A 19,327-nucleotide genomic window follows, 5' to 3' on the forward strand; every position below is an offset into this window, starting at 1 on the left:
GAATTCAGCTATCCAAGTACCCAGAGGCCTCTGCAGTCACTGATCAAAGCAGTCAGGCTATTGGTCGAGTCAGCAGCAGAACTTGATGACATCCATATATTGCTGGTTCTCCAGACACGCAAAATCCTTTAAATTGCAGGCATTAAGTATTTTGTCCTAGCAATGAAAAACCGAATACACCCCATTCTCCATTTTCTATCTCTGAGTCTGCCTATTCTGGATATATCATATAAATGAAATCATACACTGTATGGCTTCTTGTGTTTGGCTTCTTTCACTAAGCATATTTTCAAAGTCCATCATGTTATAGCTTGCAACAGTATTTCATTTCTTTGTGTGGTTGAATTATGATCCACTGGATGGACATACCACATTTTCTTTGTCCATTCATTAGCTAATGGATATTTGAGTTGTTTCAGGCTACTGTGAATACTGCTACTGTGAACAGCTATTTATAAGATTTTGTTCCAGTATGTGTTTCAGATCATTCAGCTATATACCTAGAAGTGGAACTACTCAGTCATTTGGTAAATCTCATTTAATTTATTGGGCAACCCAGCAGAGACTTTCAATCAAAGGAAAAACATAATTATACCGTGTTTTAGAGACACAAATACATCTAATGGCTATTTAAGAAAATTAGGCCCTATAGAAATGATTCTTAAAAGACCCATCAAATTCTTGGCCTTTCTTGCTTGCCTTTTTGGCCTTCCTATCTCCTTTCCTTCCTGCTCTTCTAGTTTTTTGTCTTTTTGAACCTCCACGTTGGCATGCAAGCTGGAGTCCAAATATATGCCCACCCACATACCTTGTGGCTTTACACCATCTTCTGAGGCTTCTGTGCTAAAATTCTGCTAGCTCAACCTGTCTGCAACAGTTCAAGCTTTCTTGCTTCATAATGCCTGTTCTGAGGAGGAATCAAGGCTTAATAAATAGGTTTCTCCCTGTTGCATGAAAGGCCCAGGAGGAAAAAAGCAATTCCATCAGGAAACATGAAGCTCGCTGGACTGGCTTGACTGAGCATTCCTGCTGAGACATCTGAGGTGCATCTTCATTTCCCCTTCCTCCATCCCATTCCTCCAAGCACAGAAACATACACTGCTAAACAGCTGCTGCCTCGGCTGGTCTTCTAGATTTGGCATTTTGAAAGTAAACGATTCTTCACAGAAACTTCAAGGTTATGAAACTGGCTTTGCTTTGAATTAGACTTATTTTCTCAAATTTTGAATATATGGTTCTGTCAACAAACAAGGACACAACCAATAACAAAGAGTACTTTTATAATTTTCTTCCAAATTTTTATAGCTATAAATGCACTTAGAAGTTGTAATGAAGGTCACTCCATACCAAAGGATAAGAATGAAATATGTATGTGCTTTCTTTTAAGGAACAAAGGAATTAAAATATCGTATCATGGCTTGAACAGATTTTGTAAGTAGAACTAGTTTGAGAAATGGAGTTGGGGTGGGGCACATTCATAATAATGATGTCAATGAAACTCTTCTCTAAAATATGCTGAACTTCCATTTTGGGGGACCAAGGCTGTGTATCTAGGAAGCGCTTTGTTAGATTTTAACAATTACACATGCTTATTTTAATGCACATTGGTATCCCCTGAAATGTACAACTTTGAACATTTTACATTCCATTTTTAAAGGAAAATCATAAACATGCCTTCGTAACCACCGTGCAGCCTCTCAGTCATTACAGATTAAAGAAGCACAAACAGCTTTTCAAAAAGAAAAGCATAAAGCTTTCAGGGCACGTCCATGTACCCATCAGAGCAGAATATAGAGAAACTAGAAAAATCTGGAAGAACTAGCAGGAAATCTAGATTCTCTTCTCTGGCTTGTCTTTAGCACTACGGAATGATTGTGCCTAGAATGGGACTGCCATGTGACTGTTGCTTCTACAGCGGGCTGCATAGCCCTGTATACAGTAATCACTCTTTCTCGGCTAACAGAAGCCACAGTTTTGCTCAGAGAGCAGCAACCAAGAGCTACCTGAAGAGCCTGGCTTCTCCCCAGCCTATGAACAATAGCTTGATTGGTTGAAAGGAAGATGGTAATTCCATTCCATTTGCCAAGGATTAGTCATGTGATATAATTTTGACCAATGAGACCTGTGGGAAATCTGCTAGAAAGCTTCTGAGAAATTAGATTATAGAAAAGGGACCAAAAAGTGGGTATGCTCCCTCTTATTCCCTGTGAGGAACTGACCCACAGAATTACTGTGATCAGGAAGAGAAGAGACCAGGCAAAACTGCCTATGCTGGATCTGCAAAAGATTGAATGTCTTAAATTAACTAACCTGGGTGCAGAGTTCCTCCAGACTTTTTGTTGGGTAAGACAGGAGCATTTAAGTTGTTCTGGGCTATTGTGAATAACACTGCTGTGAACAGCTATGTACAAGAAGTATGCCTTTTCCTTAGGGATTAAGCCACTTTTATTTCAGCATGCTGTTACTTGACACTAACTAATAAATGCCCTCACATTGAATAAATGTTTGTCAAGTATGTTATCTACCTCATTTTTAAACATTAAATCCACAACCCAAATTATAATGTTTCACACCCCATCAGAAATGCTGCTGTATCTGACCCTTTCAGAAATAAAAACAACTCCAGAAAACTTGTTTGGGGAGCTGGGATAGGTCTGCCATTTTAACCTGCAAACAGAACTAGAAGAGTGCTAAAACAAGAATTCTGGGATAATTTTGCAATAAAAATATGCTGTAAAAAGCACCCAAGCCACAAATTTTCAAAATGAAAATCTGGAGGCTATTAATAAAAAGCATTCCGTTTCTTTCATGGCATAATCAAAGTATTACTACACAGTCATACGTATATGTGGCTAACAAAATAGCACACTACTCTCATTTCAATAACTGTCACATTTGGAGGCCATACACAACTGTTCCCTTTCACAGTTTCTCCTGTCATTTTTTCTGAGTGTTCCCACATCAGATGTGTTGGGACGTGTTCAAAGGACTAACAGGTAATGACTTATTTATACAGCTGCCTATTTTCTAAATTGGTGGTGATGCCTGGGGATGATTTTGAGAAACTGAAGCATCAATGCCTTAACATCCATCAGTTCCCCATCCAACCCCCACACTCAACTCGTCCACACAAATCAAAGGTTCTTTCCCTTCCAAATGATATACAGTTTTAGAAATTAAAACCAATTTGGGATTAAGCTGATAACAGCACCCCTCCTGATAATAAGCTCTCAGAGAGCAAAGCAGAGAGCAAGAAGAATTGTCAATCACCGACAGGCCAAGTACAAATCACTCATTACAGGCACGTGGTATAAAAATCAGGTAAAAGCATTGCTTTCAACTCCATGAACCTTTGATTCTACTAGAATTTACCCATTTGCCTGCTACCAAATTGAGTTTTCTTTGGAAACAAGAGTAACCCTTGAGGAAAAAAGGAAATACAACATGACTTCAATGCTTCTTCAGTGAACATCTTCTGTTTTACCTTTTACAACTGAAGAGTAAACAGTTACATGGTGTCTTTTGTTTTGTTTCAAAACCTGAAGAAAATGACAGTATTTTTTCAGAACCATTCATGTTAGTCTTCACTGTTGTTTTTCCCTGACACTTTTCCACTCGGCCTATTTTTCTAATACTTGTAGGTTTTTGCTTCCTTCAACTTCCACTGTCTGGACACCAAGGGACACGCTCCTACAATATGTCAGGCGGTAAGATTACATTAACGGTAAGAAATGATTCTTAATTATCAGTGGTTTAAAACAAATACCCCAATTGGCATAGGCTCAAGTATTCTAATTACCAAATAGAATTTTTATCACCATCTCTGTACCTAGAGTTTACCTTCTGCTATGTAAAATCATTGCTCTGATGACCTGTTTCCTAATTTTTTATTTACATGAAGTGATCAACTGTGCTGGTTTCCCAGGATAACTTTAGAGTAATATTTAACAGCATGATCCTACCTCAAATTCTGTGACAACTGTAAACATTACTGTAAGCAGTTTCATAAATTATGAGAGCTTAAATAACAAAGCAAGCTCAAATTAATCAAAACAGCCCCCTTTCAAGAGCTGGGGATTTAGTTCAGCAGCATAAGCATCTGCTTGGCAAATGCAAGGTTGTGAGTTTGATACCAGGTACCAAAAAAAAAAAAAAAAAAAACCAGGTCCCTTTCTTCAGCGCTGAGTGGGGGTAAGCTCAATCCATAGGAATTAGAGGACTTTGGGCTAGTTTTCTTTCTTTCTTTCTTTCTTTTTTAATGAGGCAGTCTCTTATTTTAAAATGTTTTTTTAAATTTTTTTCAAGGGCAACATTTGTTTTCTGATTGTTGAGTGAAGTGAAGCAAATGCTCACATCTCCCACACCAAATAAAAATTCCTTAAAATATAGACAAGAGATTCAAAGCAAAACAGAGCCTCCTACTCCTTACCCAGCTAGTTCTGCTGCTGCTGCTGTAGACCCAAAGTGTGCAAGGCAGTGCTTATTTGCATGGCAGATGAAAGCATCAGTGCTGATTCACAGTTGAGTGACCTGTTCTAAGAAGACAAGGATGCCTTCTAGAATTATCTATGCATACACAACTTCCAGGATTTCTGAAGTCTGCTCCCTATTCCCCAAGATAGTGTCAAATAACTTGGAGGAACCAAAAGGGAACGCATTATGCCCTTTAGATTCTTAAGAATAAGGATGCATTGATTGATTTTTACCTGTGAAGAAAATATTAAAAAGTCTGAGCACCGGGGGGCATCCATCAGGTTACAGAAATAACTCAGTGTGTCCTCAGCAATTCAAGAAAAGGCAAAGTAAAATATGATTTGTACTGTGCCCCCTTTTCACTGGCTACTGCTCTCCCTAATGGGTGTCCTCATGACATTATTGTTTGGTCTGCAATCAGCTTTTCTGGCTGAGTTACAGGAAAGATGGAGTGTGCAGCGTGTAGTTTCCCGTTACTCTGCAGCAAACAAAGACTGTCAGCGTCGTGAACACAGCCGACGTTGACTCTCTCATGCTCCAAGAAGTTCAGTTACATCCTTTTAGTTAAAACTTGCAATAAAACAGATTAATCACTGCAATCACTTTTAACCACAGGGAAACACTGTGAGGAAGCAAAAGAATAAACTGTCATAAATTTTACCCAGCCTGAAAGATACAGTCCTTTTTCTATTTACAAACCCCTTTTATTTTGATAAAAGTCTTTACAACCAGCTATGCACAGCTTTAGACAATATCAGTGCAGTGTTCTGAGAAACTAATAACTCTAGAAAGAAACAAAAATTTAAAACTGAGAGCATATTTACATGGCTAAAATGATGTTGACTGAATTACCCAAATACTAAATTAGTGTTTTGCTTCAAAACAGATATATTTGCAATTTGCATTATTTGCCAATTCTCCAGTCTGTTTGTTTTCAACTTTCTCCTTTCATTCCACCTGTTGCCATTGAGAGGAGATGAAAAATAAAGAGGATGATCAGACCAAATTTGACTATTTTTCTCTCTAAACCAGTAAATCATGTGAGAAAATGGGAGCAATGTTCACACAATCAACACTCAAAGACAGACAGTGGGATTTCCCTGAGTGATAAGGTGGACACAAGAAATGAAGACTCAGGCGATGAGGAGACAGCCTATCTAGGGTCACGGTTTGCCTGGCAGAGATCTCAGTTTAATAATCTGTGACTATCACCTGGTAATCTGAGATTACAATCTGATAATCTGAAGGACACAGTGCTGCGGGTACACACAGAGACGAGGGGGCAGCACACTCTGCTGCCTGCTGGGAAAACCTTGCAAGCTGCCAGAACTCCTTCAGTGCCCCCACTAGCGTTTAGGGGGCAGGATCTCCTGCTTAGCAGTAACACTAGAAGTCTTGGTGACTCCAGATGCTCCCCCAACAAAAGCTTATCTTGCATAGCAATCAAGAACACTTGCAATTATGAGCTGTCTGCCTGATGGCGTTTGAGGGCTCTTTTTGAGCTTTGAAGAAGAAAAATCAGTAGCTAAGAAAAAAATTCTCAGTGACTAGGGTATAATTGGATGTGAACTTTCTATGACATAGCAAAAACTCTTCTATTTTTCCACCCAAAGCTGTTGCTAAATGTTATCCAAGAGACATGATAAATGAAAATGTTATTGATTCTGGAAATTTTGATCACAAATGATTTAATGCACCATCCACTTTTGTGTCCATAAATTACTTTTAAAAGATATTCCCTGTGTTCACATGGCAAGAATAGAAGCTAGTATCTTCTTTTGATGACAGAGTGGCAAAAATTTAATCTCTGCTCAAGATAACCTTCATGAATGATAGCAATAGAACGTGTTGAAACATAAAATATCACACTTGAGTATGTTTAGACTCGACATCCTGTGAGACAAGAAGAAACTACAAATCTAGTCATTAAGAATTGTGTAGTATGAACTAGCAGTGGTTTAATCAAAAAAGGCTCATTTAATACTATGCCTAACATTAGAATTGATGCAGAAATCAAATGCATCTTCATCTCTCCCCTGTGCAACATAAATGTGTGTGTGATATAACAGTGCACTGGGAGACCCATCATAAATTTTAGCCGGGATAGGAAAGACCCTCCTTTGGCCCAGATGAGAGATCTGGCTCTGCTAGTGAGCAGTGGGAGAAGCAGACTTTAAAGTGGAGTGGACAGACCAGGGAGTGGCCAAGCCATCATTACAGAGTAGAATAAAAATAGTCCAATTTCTATTTAAATTTTTTATTAACATATCCCCACAAAATTTGCTTGTGTTTGTTTTATGATGTTTATGTTAGCACCGATCATACAGATAATTTAAAAATAAATCACATAAATTACATTTATCAGAATATCAAATGAGTTGCATGCTTTAAAAAAATCTCAGACACCACTTGCCTTGAGAATTAAAGAGGAAAAAAGGAAAATCACTTTCCTTGCAACACCAAACCTGAGAAATATCTTTGCCAGCAGGAGCAAGTTCTAACCCAAGAGAAGATCTGAGAACATTCTTCGAAGTGTAGGGTCAAGGAAAAAAAAGAATGCTGGCCTCTCAGCTTCCTGAGTTGTATCTGCTCTCAGGAGATAATTATTCTAACACAAATGATACTGTGGCCCACAAATGAGCTGAAGAAAATCATCAATCTATTTCTGTGTCAGGTAGGACTTGGTGGGTTCTGTGCAGGCTATTAATTTCACGGGGAATAAGCAACAGGGGAAGCAGATAAATCATTAGCACAGGGACAAGTAGACCCAATGAATTCCTACCAATCTCTTACTCTCCCTTCTTTACAGAGAGCAAAATGACAAAGTATTCATGTGCCACTGTCTTTGATATCTCTGTTTATCTCATTAGAGGAAAAAATGCTTTTGAAGCCACAGGGTCATATTTTATTTCCGGTCTCAAGAACCCAATCCCAAATGATTTATGAAGTTAACATTAGGCAAACAGAATAATAATCTTCATATCTTTGAATTCTATCATTTTTAATTTTGTGAAACAAAACACTACAGCATTAATTTTGCTTTTGTTTACTAAGGCAATATATAACTGTAGAATTTCATTTATATGCACAAAGCATACATATTTGAAAAGTAGTTAAATGTTTTCAATGAAATTTTTAATTAAATTTTTTTTCAAATTAAAACTTGTAGAACTGGAACTTCCAATTATATGGAACTTCTAATATAATTTCATAAACATGATTCTTACTCAAAATTGATTTCTCCAAAGTTCTTCATTTGTTCAAAGACCTCATTCATGTTTACATTTTAAAAACAGTGTCATCGGGGCTGGGGATTTAACTCAGTGGCTTAAGTGCCTGCCTTGCAAGTGTGTGGTCATGAGTTCGACCCCTAGAACTGATAAAAAAAAAAAAAAAAATTTTTAAATCCCCAAAACAGTGCCATCAGTAACTGAAAAAAGCATTAATTATGTTTCCAACTGAGTCTCCATCCATTTGTCCTTCTATATTACTTTCTTCTAGTAGCTGAAACGTATGCATTGCACTTGGAACACAATGTCTGGGAGTCCCTCAGAGGATGCTGCAAACCATCACTTTCCAACATACTTTCTGCAATTTACTCATGAGGGCTGTCAAAGGTCCCAAGGAGTGCTCCACTCTTGGCAAACAATCTTCCTGAACCTACCAAAAGTAGTTACTGTATAACCCACTGGAAAATACAAACTCCACTGCTTGGAATAAACTCTCAGAAAGCAGGGATTTTGATTCACTTGGTTCACTGTAGTTGTATCTCCTTTACCTAGAACAAGACCTGATACTATAGTATCCATTTATTGAAGGAATAAATGAATGAATGGGACATTTAGGTCACCTTCTCGCATTTCCTGGGATGCTTACATAAAAACCATGCCAAACCCACTTGTCTTAAAACATTCTGTCATTTTATGTTATCTACAGGCTTCTTTCAAACACCCCCCCAACATATATATCTGCAGCATACAGAAGTCTGCAGCTCTCAGCTTTAAGTCCATTCTACTTAAGTTCCTACTACATGGCCCCTGTTCTAGACCTTCCCATATTGGGTGGAACACGGCTTCATCTACATATTCTCAGACCTCCTCCTCTGAGCAGTAAAGCTTCCTTAGAATCAGAAATCAGTGCTTCAAGAAAAGGGGATATGTGGAAGAATAATTTAGAGTCAAACTCAAAAGAATGCTCAGATAGGTAACCAAAATCTTCCTAGTATCACCCTTACACGTAGTGGGTTTCAAATGGGCATTTTATGGAATTGCTAACAAACCCACAGAAGTATAGTATGAACTAAGTATCTCTAAAGCATTCGGTAAGATCTCATGCTGCCTTGGTGAGCCAGATAGTGAAATTTTGATTGGCTGATACAGTACTGTTAAGAGTTTCTACTGGAATAACAACTATACTTAAACTTCTGATAAATGGGGTTTTTTTTGTCAGCCTGGTGGAGCAGCATAGGAATCTAGTCTAGGGTCTTAAAATGTTTATTCAGTAGCTTGACTTGCATTCTTATTGAAAATTGAAGATCCAGCCTTAACCTTTGCAAGACTGGTATACAAAGAAATGAATTAGAATGAAAACTAGAATTTGGTGATTCTTCCAAATGTTTGTTCCACTGAGATCAATCCCTTCCTAGGTTACATGATTTCTCTTAAGTAGATTAATACTAGGAAGTCTAAATATAGCGAATCTCACATAGTTCACATTGTATTCTTTATCTCTTATACATCTCTCAGAAATACTTGCCTTAATTCCACTATTGGGAAATACAAATAATTCACAATAAATAATAATTATAAATAATAAATTATAAATAATAATAAATAAATAATTCACAATAGATTTCTGATAGCAAGAATGTGTTCCATATTTTCATCTCAACAACCCTTCAGTCCACAAATTAAAAACTTTGAGTTTTTAATCTCAAAAACTCACTAAACAGGGCCAAGGATGCCCAGCATCATAGCACCCACCTGGAAAGCACAAGGTTATGAGTTCAATTCCCTTCCTGGTATTCAAAAAAAAAAAAAAAAATGACACCTCCTAAACATACCATGAAGTTCTTGTGCCTCTTCAAGCCTTCAGTCTCCCATCTCAGTCAACTTTTCAAAATAATTAAAAATTAAAAATTGTAAATGATGATAGGATTTACAAAAAAGGTAATTTAGAGAGGAAGTAAGCCTTCAATTTGAAACTCCAGTTATGAAAAATTTTACATCAGATGTAATGTGTTTCTAGTTCTATAAAAATTCACACGACAGCCACTAATGTCAGATGCCAAAAGAGAGGTAATTACGTTTACTTAGTAAAGTGCCAAAATCATCTGTTTGTGATAGGAAAGTATTGGTGATGTTTTCCTTTCTCGTATTATTCACAGAATCAGAATTTTAAAGCTGTAATGTCATCCATTCATTTCCCAGATGAGGAAACTAAGATCTAGAAGATTTACCTACAAACCCAAGGTGAGTGAGTAACAAATACTGTTAAAGTTCTCAATGCTTTTCCAGCCACTCCAGACAACAAAACTGGAAAGCAGCTTGGACCTCTGTGGGAGAACACACGACCATTCTGAGAGACCCAGCAGGGGACCTTATCTTCTGATTAAAACCTAGAGCACTTCAGTGTTCCGTATAGATTAGCCAGATACCATGCATATTATTCATGAGATTGTTCTCATCTAACACATGCATGTGTGACTAGAGAAAATCCAGTTCTTTTAACTAGTATCTGAGCTCTGTCTTACTGAAGCATTGAGCTACACAACCGTTTATTAGAAACTGTAGAAGACATTAGAATAATAGGTAGAAAGTTGAGTCCATTGACCTGTAAAGCCCCTCCTCCTGTAAGATCATCTGATTCTGGACTGTCTAGGATTTTGGCACCTTAGGTGGCTAGTGAGGGCATTTCCAGAGTGTTCCGCAGTGGGCGGGGGCGCGGCGGGGGTGGGGGGGACATGCTCTCCTGCTGTGGGCTAGACCCTGTTCAGAGGCTTCAGAACTTACACCACATCCAATTTACATACAATCAAATACTGTAGGCACAGAGAGTATAAGGGAAGGCAGTTGTCATTTCCAAAGACCGACTGTACTGCTTCGGTTTCAAAATTGCCTTGCCTAAATGAGCATTCTGCAATTGAGCCTCCAAATTCAGCTTTTACAGATTGTTCATGTACTATGTTACTATCAGAATTAATTATGCGGTGTCTTCACGAGGACAAATCAGATACGGATGCAAGTTAGAAGACAGAAGATGCACTTCCCAAAGGAAGATTACTGTATCCGATTCTCCCACTGCTGGAGTCCTTCCATGTACAGACAGATTTGGATGGCAGTCCCCAGCTGGGCTCCCCACAGGAAGGGGAAGTTGACATGCTTGAGAAATAAGGAATATGCCAACTAATAAGACTGAGAAAACCAACGCATTATTAACCTCCTCCTTTCTATGTAATTCCATTTTAAACTACAATTCAACATATAGCTGTTCATTTACTTTGGACTAAATATTAGAAATGTACTGGCTTTGGACTTTCTTTTTGGAAAAATGAGTGCAAGGAGAGTGGGGGTTTTTTTGTTTGTTTGCTTTTTGCTCAGAGGAAAATAATTCTATTAAGGGTTGAGTTCTAAAAGTTAAAGGGAGCTTCACAAGTAGGATTGTCACAATATTTTTTACATGAATGAGATTACCAAAAAGATTTCAAACTATCTAATTATATGCATGGGAGCCAGGTGTTGCATAGACTCCTGAAGAACAAACTGATGCTCTACAACTCAGTGGCAAATAATATAAAAACAACCGTATAAGCTGCCAGGATCATGCTACAGAGTGATAGTATAGACTCCCTGCTCAGGTCTGGGCCACCCCACTTTACAGGGTTTGGCTATTTTTTCAGTTCCTGTCTACAGCTTGTGGAGGGTGGTGGCGGTCATCGGGAAGGCTGGAAAATGTGGGTGTTCTAGGTGTCGTTCGCTGTTTCCACCAGCGAATGACTGTGTGGGTGTGAAGTCCAAACCACACAAGCCCTGCACTTCTGGCGCTTTGAGGAACGTTCCTCCAGTCTCCTGCACCTCGGTAACCCAGCCGGCTGGGTTGACCACATCAATTGAGCCGATACCAACATCAACCCTAGAGAAAGCCCTTTCCTCTCTCCTCTGAGCTTTGCATCACTTTTCCTGCAAAGGGCGTTTTATTTCTAAATAGAAAGGACAACTTGGGGGAATGATCTGAGTTTTGCACTGCTCCCCGTGAAAAGCCACACATGCATTCCAAGTCAGGCAGGTGCACAGAGAGAGAGGGCAGAGAAAGAGGAGGAAGCGGCAGGCAAAATCGGAAAAGGGTAAAGCAGAGACTTGAGGGCTGAGGGAAGGGGCAGAGCAGGAGGAGAGGAATCCTGGAAGGAAGGAACCGGGAGAGGAGAGCGGGGACGGGGAGAAGGAGAGAGGGCTGAGGAAAGAGGGCGGCGCGGACCGAGGCGAGACAGCGCGGGCGGCGGGCGCGGGCGCGGCGGGGAGGCGGCCGTGGGGAGCCCCGCGCGGGCACCGGGTCGTGGGACTCGGGGCGCGCCCGCCGCTCGCTCACCTTTCAGGATGAGGGTGTCGATGTCGCGGTCGATGCCCAGGAAGTAGCACTTCCTCCAGAGGCCCGAGTAGGTGGCGAACAGCGGCCGGCCGCACTCTGCGTCCAGCCCGCCGAGCCCCAGCAGCGAGCGCCAGGACTCGGGGTCCGCGCGCCCCGGGCCCCCCGGGAGCAGCCGGCGCCCCAGGGCGGGCGCGTCCCGCAGCGGCAGGTGCGACAGCGGCATCAGGCGGTTCTTCTGGTCCGGGGGGTCGGCGCCGGCGCGGCCGCGCTCGCAGCTCTCCTTGTGGCGCCGGGGGTCGGTCTCGTACCAGTGGTCGGTGAAGATGGCCGTGACCAGCAGCCCCAGGGAGCAGAGGCTGAGGCCGAGGCTGAGCGCCGTGACCAGCGCCCGCGGCTCCATGGCTCGCGCGCCGCCGCCAGACACAATGCGCCTGGCCCCGCGCGCCCGCCCGCCCGCGCCCCGCGCCCCGCGCCCCGCGCCCCGCGCCCCCCGCGCAGCCCCTCCAGCCCCCGCCCCGCGGCCTCCGCCCCGCCCCCGCCCCGCCCCGCGCGCCCCTCGCCACCTCCCCGCGCGCCCCGCCGCGCGCCCCTCCCCGGGGTCCCCCTCGCCTTTGCACCCCTTCTGCGCCGAGCTCACTTTTCTCTCGCCCTCCCGTCTCCGCTGAACCCCGTCCCCACTTTCCCCATACTTTTCCCCAACTCTGCTGTCGCCTCCCCCCTCTGCACCGGGGTCCCCCCGCTTCCCGGCTCCGGGAGCCTTTATATCCCCGCGAACCCGGCGCGTCTCTCCACCTCCCCCTGAGCACGCCGCCTCCGGTCCGTCCTCTCCCCGCCGACGACCTTAAAAGACAGCCACCATCAGGCTGTCTTGTGGCTCGTCCTGGCTGATGGTGCACCGCGTGCAGTGTGGTACCCGGAGCAACTCTCAGCCAGGCTGGGCAGCGTGGCCGGGCTCGGGGCTGGGGCCGGACCCTCCTCCAGCCGCCTGGAGAAGGCAGCCTCCTCTCCCGACCCCTTAGCAGGGGCGCGTCTGGCTCTTTGCCCCTCGCTCGCTGAAGGCAGCCTTGCACTGGAAGCCTTTTCCCCGAAAGAAGAACCCAGTGTCACTGGACTCAACCGCGACAGCCAGGACTGAGATGGACTTCTTATTCGCTGACCACCTCCACCTCCCTCTCGAGTGAGGGCCTCCTGGAATTGCTAGAAGAACACAGGATCAATAAGCCCTTGCACTGGCACCTGCTCTGCGAAGTGATTATTGCCTTTGAATAAAGAAAGCCCCGGTAATAAATCAAAGTAATGATTTTCTCCTATGCAAGTTTCTCTGTGGGCAGAAGGGGTCAAGAAACAGCTACACACCAAAATCAACGTCTGAACTCTTCTTCTCTGGCAGGACATTCAGGGGCCACAGAGGTTAACGCCAAGAATGGTAGCAGATTCTCGTTTTGGAAAACCAGAAAACCAGGACCCGGGCCCTATGAGTTAATGGTGTATATAGATAGTCAATATAACAGAGGTGTGACAACTTCATGCCACCGAATGCCCTCGGGACCGTGTCAGGGACAGGAAACCATCGCGCATGAGCTCCGCGGTGGCAGTTCCTGTGTTCTGATGCTATGAAATATTAATGATCAAGAGATTGTGAGGCTTTCATTAGATACTAAATGTCACTGCTTTGTGCTTTAATGGGACTTATTAATTAATGTCCCACATCAATTAGTATTAATGTGATTTGTATATTTCCTCTGGAATGACATCTGTAAAGAGAGGAGGGAGAGTCTTTGGGGGATTTTCATTGCTGTTTGGGTTTTTCCTATGAAGGACATGTACCTCTTCTGAATGATTCAGTTTTCAAATAGATCCCTTAAGCAAATCTTTCAGTCATGACAGACCCCATCCCCATTTCTGCTGACCTGACAACATGAATTATTGCTTGGATTTCCTCACAGCTTCAGCAGAACTATGGTCAGCTCCCGTCTAATTAAGGAAAACAAAGAATTACGATTTTAGTGTTCTCGCCTATGAGCATTCCCCTTCACAGGAAACAATGAGCTCATGAGAGGAATCTTATCTAGATTTACACAAAAATGTTGAGTTTAGAAGCAGTCTTTTATTATATTCTAAAACACGTGTAAAATCCTAGATCTTTATTTTTACATAGAGGAAATACTGTACTGGTAACTGTGAGTTAACATCTGAAATTCACTTAAGTTGCATGCATCCTTTTATCCTCCTTGAGATAAAATTATAAACCTCACAAGTCCCAAGGGTTTTAAACCTTTGGCATGTTCTTGTCCCCTTTTCACATCCTCACCCAATGGACAAAAATAAATATCCAGCCACGATTCAGGTCACCTGATCATCTTTGAATAGAAACTCTCTCCCTAACTGGAGTGTCCCAGAAGGAAACTCCTTACACTGGCACAGTTTGTTCTTTTAAGAACAAACTGCGCTGCCTTTTTCCTAGCCAGAACTCCTTGATCAATCCCTTCTGAAAGGGTAGCATTATCCTTGAAGTTCATATATGTCTCTGTTTAGAACCAGTCTCAGCATATAATCCAAAGTTTACTGTATGATGGATTGCTCTTGACAGCATTTCATAAAAAAATGTCGCACATTACAAACATGGGCCAGCAGTATGTAATGAGAGCTCTGCCTCTGCTGGTGCAGTGTTAACGGCATCAGCGGGGAGGTGACATATGATGTGTACACAAGCTTTGCTACAGCAACTGCACGTTGCTCCGTCCACGTTATTTAAATTTCTCTTAGGATATTTCCCACAATTGGCTATCACCCATGAACCACCTCTCCATTAGGGGAGTGAGGAAGACAGAGATCAATATATGGTTCCCATCTACAAGTTGCTGTCAACCCAATGGCAAGGAAAAGATACATGGAACAAAAGGCAAGGACTGTATCAGAAATAGGAGCAAAGTACCAGGGAGCATGGCCAGTGAAAGGCCTGTATCAGAGACATCAGCACTATAATCAGAATATACCTCTTTGATTTTTATCTCTAACTCATACACTTGAGGTTTTGGTACTTTGGAACACTGTAAAATATATCTCTACAAGCTGAAGTCATGTTGTTGAAATAAGCTAATGACTTTCTGCAAACTAGATATTTACCACAGTGTAGAAGCAGAAGTCTAAGCCAGATTATCATTTAGCCCAAAATGCAACCAGGATCATGGCAGGTCAGATATCCAGGCAGAACCCTGGATATGGTATGTCTTACCTTTAACTGTGCTATGACCGCGACAATTTCAAACTTTTCTTGTTCTTCACTTGTCTTGAATTTCTCTTTACTGGCTTCAGATCAAATATTCCAGTTCATCTTTCAAAGAACAACCATGCCCTAAAAATGACATGAATAAAGTCATAGAATATCCAGTGGGTGTTGCACTGTGTTGAACTCAACATGACCACTGGACTGACTGTCCTTCCCAAATTCTCTTTGTCTGTTGTTGACAAAAACTTAAATCACTTAAACTCAATATTTTAGAGTTACTTATGTTGTAAAATTTTTTTCTTTTGAAATATCTTTATATCCACTTCTTCCTCTCTGTTTTTACCACTTGTAAATTTCCCTAGCACCTCATGTTTGGATTAATCTTACTGCTTTCTCCTTGACCCCCATGACTCCTGGATCAAATCATCCAACTGTTATCATGGGTACTGTTGTCAGACCTATTTTCCTCGAATGGAACTTTTATTAGGTTATCCTGCAGCTTCCAACTGTTTAAGATTGAGAGAATTATGCACTATACTACTCTAGAATCCTTCTCTGTTACTGTCAGGATTCCTATAGCATGTAAACAACACAGATGTTGTGTTGGCCATGTTTAAATATTCAGAAAAAATTACAGTATTTTTGTCCTGTTCAAACATATAGTGATATCTAAGTGCTTTACAATGTTCATCATATTTCTCTTTAGAGTTCTTTAAAATAAGAATTTGCTTATTTTAAAAATACACATACAACATGCACATAGATTTCTATGTATCACAGGCCAATGATTCATTGATATACCTATGCTAAACTAAGCATGCTAACCATGAATATTCCAAACGACTTTCACTCTTTTGTCCAAGGGCCAAGGCTCAAAGCAGAATCCTTCTTTGGTTCAAACATTTGCATCCTAAAACTGACCTTATAAACCAAACACTAGCTTTCATAAAGAGTGAGAGATTTTTTTCCCTAGTCATATGAAACTTTTCCACATTTAATGTAAGGCTGTAGTCAGTTATATTGTCAATCTGCAATGTCACGTATTCAAATACTTGAGTTATCCTATATTAAAGTCATCACTCTGGACTGTTTTTCCAAAGCAAATACATTTTAACCCAAAAATACATATTGAGCACCTCCATCATAAGTTATTAGGGTAGATGCCACTGAATTATGCAAAGATGAATGAAACATGGTCTTCACCTCAGGCAGCTTTAGATTAGTGCAAAGGAAAACAAGAATTTGAGAAGCTGTGCAGAGGCACAACCGGGATGAACATAACCTGAGACAGACAGACAGAATTCTGCAGGAAAATCCAGCACAAAGAGATTCCTTTCCATTGGGAAGGGCATGGTTAAGCCAAGTGCTAGGGATGTGAACTTGGACCCTTGAAAGAAAGAGGATATTTTCTGCATGTGTGTCAACTCGGTCCAGGGCAAAGACAAGGGTCAATTTTAGAAGAAGTAGCACCTACACTATGGTACTCTTCTATAAGCTAGGCATGTGGTAAGTTATTCTGGCAATGCCATTTCATCATTGCCTAGATGCCCCAAACCATGAAATATCACAAAACCCCCTGAAATAGATGACGCCTGGTAAGTTTCTCATTTCGCTGACACACTGCAGAATGTCACCATTCTTTTTCACATTCCTGGATTAAGCTGTTTCCTTTTTGGATCCTTTAAGCACATATGGTAGGAGAAAAAAAAATGTTCAAAGAAACCCATAACCATGTTAAATCCCACTCAAAGTGTGATGTGTTAGCAGATGGTGACTCATTAATTGCCATACCTAACTTTGTTCACCACCTTAACTGTGTGTGTAGATTCTGGATTTTAGAGTTAGGGTTCAATTCAGCTCATTCATGCCATGCTTGACAACCAACACAGAACTGGAAATAACTAAGTATCCAGTGTCTCTGATTTGCAGCTACCTGTGATGCACCTCCATGAATAAAGCCATCAGGTTTTCCATTTTCTCGTACCTACAAACCACTCTCAGCTGTGTTTCTACTCAATGGCACCCAGGGTCTGGGAGATGCATATGGGCATTCAGTTGACATGGATCAAAGAGCCTGCAAATCCCAGACCTGTTGTTTTCTACCCATGAACCTGAGCCAGTTACTCAACTTCCAAGCACCTAAATTCTGAACAATAGCAATAGCAACATTCACTTCACAGATCATAATATGCTAGATATATATCTTCCAGTTTCTTCCAAGCTCTGCTCCATCCATGCAAACATAAAAGTATGCTTCAGAAAATCCATAGATCCACCATTGTGAAGACCATGTCATTTTGATGTCATAAATAAAAATGTCTGAATAATTTACTCAGGACAATTTTCCATGTTATTACTCATAATATTTAAAGAAGGGAGACAATGGAGTAATCCTGTTCATTAGGTTAAGATATTAATCACCCCATAGGTCAGCAACAAAAGTGTTCCATTTCCAAAGGAATAACCAGTACAAAGGTCCTGAGGCATTAAAGAGTTTTGTGTCACTAGGAAACTAAGACAAGGACACTGTGGCTAGTGAGAAGTGAGTGAGAAGGGAGTGGACAGAGATGAAGTTGCCGAGTTAATCAATGTCACATCATGTATGACCTTGGAGATCACACTGCACTTTGGACTTTAGTCAGAAGATTTTTTAAGAATCCGATGTAGGGAATGAGCTAGCCTGGTAAATGTGTTTAAATGCCATTCAGATTGCAATGTGAAAAGTGGATTGGGGCTGGGGGTGGCAGGTGTGAGGCAGGGAAAGCAGTCAGGAGGCTTTTGAAATCATCAAAGGATAGGATTAGGAACTTGGGCCCAAAAAGGCAGGAGGGGAAACAGAGCGTGGGCAGAGCTGAAGTTGCAGAATGACTGTGGGTACAAATGGGAGAAAGGGGAAACGGAGGGCCACGCTGCTTTTCTGCTGAGCGGCACACTGTGTATCGAGAGAAGAAAACTAGAGCAGAAACATACATACTAGGGGGACGGCGTTAGGAAAACATTTTGGACGTCTTGAGTTTGAGATGTCATGCGGAAGTGCCAGGAGGCTAGGTAGTCGATCTGTGAATCTGAGAGTAAGAGAAGCAATTTGCACCCTGCTACAGATAGAGAGATATTTAGGTAACAATACACAACTGGCATTTAAATTCATGGAACCGGACAGGATTGCTAAGGGGAAAGCACAGCTAGAAAAACTAAGAGAGTGAGGTATGGGCTCTGAAGCCCTGGGAAACACAGAGCTCCATTACAGGAGAAGACGCCAGGAGAAGAAAAAGAAGGAAAATAGGTGGGAGAATGGGAAATTGCAAGTGCTCAAAGTAACATGGTGACATACACTTGAAGAAGGAGTCATAAGAACTTGTTTGTTTGTTTTTTTATCAGTACCAGGGATCAAACTCACGACTGGCTGCTTGCAAGGCAGGCACTTATGCCACTGAGCTAAATCCCCAGCCCAAGAACTTGGTTTTAAAATCTAGTTGTAATTAGGGCTGGGGGGGGGGTTTACTCACCCCAAGCCTCTGTTTCCTCATCTGTGAGGTGGGCATAAGAATAATATTCTTTTTAGGGATGCTATGAGAATGAAAAAAAAAACCATAACAAATATAGAGTGCTTCCAACGTAATATAAAGGCTGACATATAATAAGTGTTCAATATATAAATGACAGCTGTTGTCGCTGTTGTCACTGTTGTCATTTATCATCTCCAACAATAATATCTGGAGACTGTGCATATTTGTAGGTCATAATCCTAGACGTGGTACAGAACATTACTTTCCCAAGGATTGTGCCCTAATGAAAAGCATGAAAGCCTACCATAAAGCCCCTAAAAACATCAATTGTCTGTAGTATTGGTGAAAAGATGAGCATTCAAAAGTATGAGGAATCATTATGCTCTTTCAATAAGGCTATTTTGTTATGAGCCCATAAAGGGGTTTAATGCTGTTTTGTGAAATAGCAGAAGTAAACTGCCAAAGCACGATAAGGTATCTCCATTTCTCAAGGTCTTTAAAATGGACCAGATAGAAAGAGCCTTGTAGAAAATGT

General features: G+C 41.5%; 1 protein-coding gene across 2 annotated transcripts in view; it reads right to left on the reverse strand.

The window, feature by feature from the left end:
- Positions 1-15,412, reverse strand: part of Tmem178a (transmembrane protein 178A) — a 55,106-nt gene extending 39,694 nt beyond the window's left edge. The window contains exon 1 of one of the 2 annotated variants that reach the window (XM_063229462.1): positions 15,293-15,412. Coding sequence is in view for 1 of the 2 variants with exons in the window: in XM_063229456.1 (XP_063085526.1) it covers positions 12,058-12,457 (400 nt within the window). In the remaining variant the exon portion in view is untranslated. Of the gene's footprint in view, positions 1-12,057; positions 12,520-15,292 lie in introns of those variants that run through there. The other variant, XM_063229456.1, reaches the window with a different exon arrangement.
- Between the last annotated feature and the right edge of the window lie 3,915 nt (positions 15,413-19,327).

The sequence above is a fragment of the Cavia porcellus genome, unplaced genomic scaffold (assembly GCF_034190915.1).
Source record: "Cavia porcellus strain 051 isolate PalLab524CR breed Dunkin Hartley unplaced genomic scaffold, mCavPor4.1 scaffold_1, whole genome shotgun sequence".
NCBI classification, from domain to species: Eukaryota; Metazoa; Chordata; class Mammalia; order Rodentia; family Caviidae; genus Cavia; species Cavia porcellus.